At 40.6% G+C, this 6,407-nt stretch overlaps 1 protein-coding gene across 1 annotated transcript; it reads right to left on the bottom strand.

Moving 5' to 3' along the window:
* Positions 1-461: 461 nt before the first annotated feature.
* C8R40DRAFT_1064575 (uncharacterized protein) lies at positions 462-1,076 on the bottom strand (the record flags this gene model as incomplete). Its single annotated transcript, XM_046225563.1, has 1 exon — positions 462-1,076. A coding segment is annotated over one exon (615 nt), but the record flags the coding sequence as incomplete, so codon positions are not given.
* Positions 1,077-6,407: the final 5,331 nt, after the last annotated feature.

The raw sequence follows: 6,407 nt of genomic DNA on the forward strand, positions 1-6,407 counted from the left end.
ACTGTGCGTACGCCGGGCGGAGGGAGTCTAACATCCTGCAGTGCACAATATACTTTTCCTCCAAAACTCCTGCAAACTCTGAAGGACGTTCCCAATTGGAACTGAAACGAGATCAACCATTCTCTCCTGCCCGTCTAGAATCTCTTTGCACTTGTTGGAAATAAAAATGTCAGAGAACCCCTCATCCCGAGCTTTCTGCTGTTCTTTGCTCAGAGAAGGCCCTGAAACTAGCCATTTTGTCATGAGAAGGTAGACGAAAACCCACAACGCTGATTCAAAATCATGTATGTAGTGATACCGAAATGGAAAGGATGGCACGCGCTCAGAATGGGGGGTTGAATTGCTGGCTGAAGAGTATTCCAAGTCATTGAACGTGGCGTTCCCATTTTTGACCTACACATTCGCAGCGCTGATGTCGCGATGAACAAAGCCAGCAGAATGCATATACGAAAGAGCTAGGACTATTGTTTAAAATTACTTCCAGAAGATGATAAACAAGCTTTACCAATAATTAGCGATTCTAATGCCTTCAAAACAATATTCCAGTCCATCATCTGATCCAGCGGTTCTCCTGCATACTCCGATAGTTGTCGACAATGGACTTTGGGTGCATAGGTCCTACGGTCGAGTCTCGCGAGATGGACAGCCGTAGCTTCACGGAGGACAGTTTCTTGACGCCGTTGGCGTTCCGGCCCAGATTCCATCATAATTGAGGCTGGGATGCTCACACTCATTACCCATTGGTAAGTAGAGGATTGTATTGAGACTGTGAAACACTTGACGTCGGAAGGAATAGTTTGTCCCTGAAGGAAATTCGAGTTGGAGTCAGGAGTATGTCCCTTCTCAGTTGTAGAGGGTACCGGAACTTTCTCGCAGGCTTCAACCTTGACACAATATCTATTGAAAGCGCTCCGGTCTAGGTTTGGGACGGCGTTAACCTTCTGAATATCAGCTTCGATAGCTAAATGAATTTCTAGTTCCGTGCAGGAGTTCTTAGGTAGCCAATAGTCTTTGATCACCTTGACCTCGCTATCAAGGTCTCCTTCGTTATTAAGAACCTGCTGAACTTTGAATATACGAGTGGCGCACTCGAGCAAAAATTTCGCCTTTCTAATGGTGATACTCGGTGACACGCCTAAATTTTGGCTAGACGTCTATGCTGTGAATTGTGACATTTTCACGTATAGATTTGTATCAAGAGGACTGTAATTGAGACCCAGATTGACAGTCAAAGTCAATACTGAATCAGTCTAATAAGTTGAAGGGACCATATACCCATACTACCACAAGTTGGTCAGTTTACCCATCCCCGATACTACCTACGGATAGCAGTCTACCTGTTTGTCAAGCAGGATTATACCAGACTCGGACTACATCCGAAGGATGACCATTCACGTATGACATACCAAGGGTATTCTTATTGGACCTTACACTGGCAGGAGTTTGGAAGAACTTACTCAAGTGACCATGAACCGAGGATTGACTCGAAATGACTTTCTAGAACTCAGGAATTATCAAATACTCCTTCTAGAACAAGATCAGGATTAATCTAAAAGACTGCGATTTAGTCTAATAGACCAATCAAGTTGCATGGTTAAGGAAAATGACTAGAAGAACGATCGAAGTACTGCGAGGCTCCGAAGACATATCAAATGGATGTCAAAGAGACCTGACGTAGAAAACATTGAAGAATGCAATTAAATGAATACTATGCGTAACTCCCTTGATAGAGTATAGGCACAATGGGTGTCTGTTGAAAGAGAGAAGCAATTAGTTTAATCCAGATGAATCAGATTGATAGGATTAGAATCGAGGAGAGCTGATTTGCCTCCGGACGAGATGACAAACGATCGAAGTAAGTGTTGAACCGCAATGACAGTTGAACACCATTCGAGTCATTCTCTAAAAACAATTAAATTAAATGAATATTGAAGTACCTACCTATGTTTGGAGGTATACTAGAATCTTGGAACCAATATGGACCAAATAAGGACATGTAGATTCAAATTAAATGGTATCTGACTGAGTGTAGAAGTTTCCTTGCGGTTCCGAACGTTTATTGTATTAAATTGATTGTACTATGCGCCTCTATATTCTGTATGTATAAATAGCGATCCGATGTATCTGGAATAAAAAGTGATTTTGGGACGACGTTGCAGTGCTAATCCGTAAAAAGGAAAGACACACTCCCGCCAGACTGAAACCTCTTCGCTAGCAGCCATTCGGGCCCGGCACTTGTGAGTATAGGAACGTTGTGTTCTGCTCCTTGTGACTGCGAGAAGTATATCCAGTTGTTGGGTATTCTTCGAACTTAGGATCAGTCGTTGGTCTTAAGGGCAAATCACGCTGTGTGGTTGTGCCAGCACATAGTTTTAGCCCTCCGTAGGGGTCTGTGTGTTTCGGTTTTAATTTACTTTGATTCAAACCCCCAATTCTTGATATACCCAAATCAATACAAACCAAAGCACAAATCGTGCTGAATCTACCTTGATCAAAGGAATACATCGAATCCTTAGAACGATTCAAATTGATTGATCGAAGCTTCGTACTTAGCTCTCAAAGCTTTGCGGAACCTTTGCCAACGCTACCCCTTGCTATTAAATAAATTTGATAGCAGTGAACTCGCATATTGTGTATTAGATTGGTTGGTTGGAGTGCCCATTAGATTCCTTCCTTTCTCTTTCACACAAAAACGAGGCAAGCTCGTTATCTGGAGCCCACCGCGAGGGGTGGTTTTGAAGCTACAATTAGCTTGATAAATTAAATCGAACGTTTGTTTGGATTATATTCGATTATTTGGTAGAAGTGTGTTGATCTTTGTGATACCATTTCTGTGAACTGTCAACATTAGTTCATCAGGAAAACCGCGTACTTCGAAGAATTCGGAGAAAGCAGGAGTATTGACACCGGAAGAATATCGTAAAGCAGGAGTTGTATTTGGGAGATCTACGTTCGGCACATCAGCTCGAACATCCCTATTAAATCCTACGAACGAATCCAGTCGTCCATCCTCTTCTCAAATACCGACAGAAGAATCGCGTGGAAGTTCTGTTTCTAGAGGAACAGGATCATCTATATCTCGAGGAAGACTTACATCTTTGCCGAGGAATTTGAAGAAATCTAATCTCGATCCGAAAAGAAAGAGAAAAGAAATTAATCCGATTGATATTGAAGAAGATATAATTGAATTGATTGCTCCAGAGTCAATTTCAACATCTTCTACGTCGATTGAATCAACTAGATTGATAGATACGTTACATCAGACTATCTCTCAAACCAGTAACACGATTCAACCAGTCAAAATGACTACCAATAATTATGGAATGCCTGCGTTGTCAGCTGAAGCTAAGGCTGAGATTGATAAAGCCAGTGCGAAACTTCCAAGAAAGTATAAGACAGCACCATTATTTGATATAACTGATCCAAGTCAAATGATACCATGGTTCGAAGCTACTGAAAGCATATTTGAACATGGAGGGATTACATCTGACGAGGCTAAAGTAAGATTAGCTTTAGAATGGACGTCTTATAAAACGAGACAAGCATTAAGAGTCTTTGATTCGGTGAAGAAACCGAATTGGGATCAATTTAAAAAGGATCTAAAGAATATGTTTCCGCAATCTGTAGGAGACGAAAGAGGATCTAGATTATTGCTTGAACAATTGGTCCATCAATTTAATCCAATTGATGCAGGTGAACAGGAGAAGATGAGAATCTTCAGACTCCTCTTCGATGCTGAAATGAAAAAGCTGATGGATGAACCGAAAATGATCACAAACAGTGATGCAGTAAGATTGTTCTTGGCACCTATGACTCCCGAAGTAAGGAGAGGCGTGCTAGAAACAGTTGTGAAAGATGTATCAGTTACTTCTATGTCAGATAGACGAAAGGAAGACCCTTTCAAGATTGACGAAGTAATGAATGCGGCCGAGAAGTATATGATTGGGAGTTCATTTGATAACTACTATCAAACACTTTCCATTGCTTCTTCGAGCCCACCAATTAATAACCCTAATTCGTTTAGTAGGGGACACATTAATTTACCGTTTGCTGCAGATGTTCCCAAGACAGATAGGAATTATCTTCAGGTATTGAAACCCAAAGTAGAAGACGAATTTAAGGATCTTCTGGGAATTAAATTAGAAAGTTTGATCCCAAGGGAATTGACAGAAGAACAACAGCAAATGGTTGCGTTGAATAAAGACCTCATGGAGGCGAATATGAAAGAAATTAGAGCTGTGAAGTCATTACAGTCGCACTTCAAAGAAGGAGCAGACATTATGACGCAGTTAACAGCAGTAATGGCACAGATGGCCAAAGAAAATGCTAAAGGAATGATTAATTCGATACCACCGAGTGGTCCCTCGAATCAATCTAATAGATTTGAAAGAAATACGACACCGAAAAGTTCGAATGGAACTCAGTGGGCATGTTTCTTGTGCAAGTCGACAGATCATTTTATGAATGAATGTCCACACTTGCTGGAATTTACGAAAAGAGGTTGGATGATGCCTGAAGGAGGTGACTCGAAGCGTTACAAATTAAGGGACAACGCTAGAATGCCTCGAGATGATCCAAATGTACCTCGTTACAAGAAAATTGAACAAATGGCGAAAGACTTGGGATGGGATCGTGCTGAATCCTATTTTGCAAACATGGAAGATGACGAAGATGATAAAGTCATGGACCAGCAGATGAATCCTAACGTCAATCTAGCTGTTTGGATGACAAGAATAGAGGAACTATCAGATAGACTTGGGAATTTAGAAGCACACCGAGAAGATGATGTCCGTGTGTTCAACCAAGATAGTTCAAATGGAAAAAAATAAGTACTCCAATGAAGGAGCAGGATCGGTCCATGAGAACTTTAAGATCCAATGCTGTAGCTCCGGAGGAAAGTGAGAAAGCAAAACGAAATCAATTTAATGAAAATACGAAAAGATTAGTATTTGATGGGGTGCATATACCCAAGAAACCAGGTTTAATACCAGGGAAATTGGTTGAAACGACCAATGGAAATCAGAAAACAGTGAGATTTGAGGCTCCAAAGTCCATAGATCGGCCTTTGAAGAAGCCTTCAGTCACGATTGAAGATGTTAATGAATCTGATGACGAGGATGCTATTAAATTAATTCCTTCGTCAAGACCAACGAATCAAATTAATAGCGAACATAGACCGTATGATCATGTTCAACCTAGGACGTATCGTCCTATTCAAATTAATACGCCTACGAAGGTACCAAGAGACCAGACGAATCAAATTGATAGTCATGGATATACTCCAGCCTATAAAATTAGGAATGAAGTCTCGAGACCAGGTGTAGAAGAAGATATAGCAAAGAAGATATTCGATGCTAAAGTTGATTTGAGTACAGAAGAATTAGCAGCTTTATCACCTGCTATCAGAAAAATTATTATGCGCAAGATACGCAATAGGAGAGTCCGACCAAGGACTAAAACGAATAACTACGTATCAACTTTATCCGAAGATGGAGAAACTGAAATTTTGGACGATCCGTCTAGGGTACAGATGATTGATACATGCATTAGAATTGAAGATCTTTGGCAGGATCAGACGGATATGTTTGAAGTCCTGACTGAAAGTCGTAATGACATTCCTGTGGGATCTATAGTGCAGAAAGACATTGTGGAAAGTTTTCTACGAGACCTTTCCATTGATGATGAACGAAGGAACATTGCCATAGTTGCTAATCAAAGCGTGGCATATGAAGACCATAGTGATCATCCAGTGGTAGTAGCGAATCAATCAAATGGATTACGTGCTGTTACTCCTGAAATCAATAATAAAGATGAAGAGATTGAAAGTGTATTGGACCAAGGTTCACAGATTGTTGTGATAGACCGATTGATAGCTATAGGTCTAGGAATTACTTGGGATCCAGAATTCACGATCAGAATGCAAGATGCAAGTGGAAAATTAAACCAAACTCTTGGTTTAGCAAGAAATATTCCATTTAAATTTGGTGAAGTTACGGTGTACTTACAACTACACGTACAAAATAAAGCACCATTTCAAGTGTTATTAGGGAGACCTTTTGACGTCTTGGTGGAAAGTGAAATTAAGACCTTTGGAAACGGAGATTCCGAGATAACAATCAGCGATCCGAACTCACACAAGAGGGTTACTGTAAGAACCTATCCTCGTGGCCAGAAAGGTCGAAACATTCAAATTAATACTTCACGATATAATGAACCAAAGATATTAGGGAGACCTTTTGACGTCTTGGTGGAAAGTGAAATTAAGACCTTTGGAAACGGAGATTCCGAGATAACAATCAGCGATCCGAACTCACACAAGAGGGTTACTGTAAGAACCTATCCTCGTGGCCAGAAGGTCGAAACATTCAAATTAATACTTCACGATATAATGAACCAAAAGAAATGTA

This window comes from Lentinula edodes (assembly GCF_021015755.1).
Source record: "Lentinula edodes strain Le(Bin) 0899 ss11 chromosome Unknown C8R40scaffold_116, whole genome shotgun sequence".
Lineage (NCBI taxonomy): Eukaryota > Fungi > Basidiomycota > Agaricomycetes > Agaricales > Omphalotaceae > Lentinula > Lentinula edodes.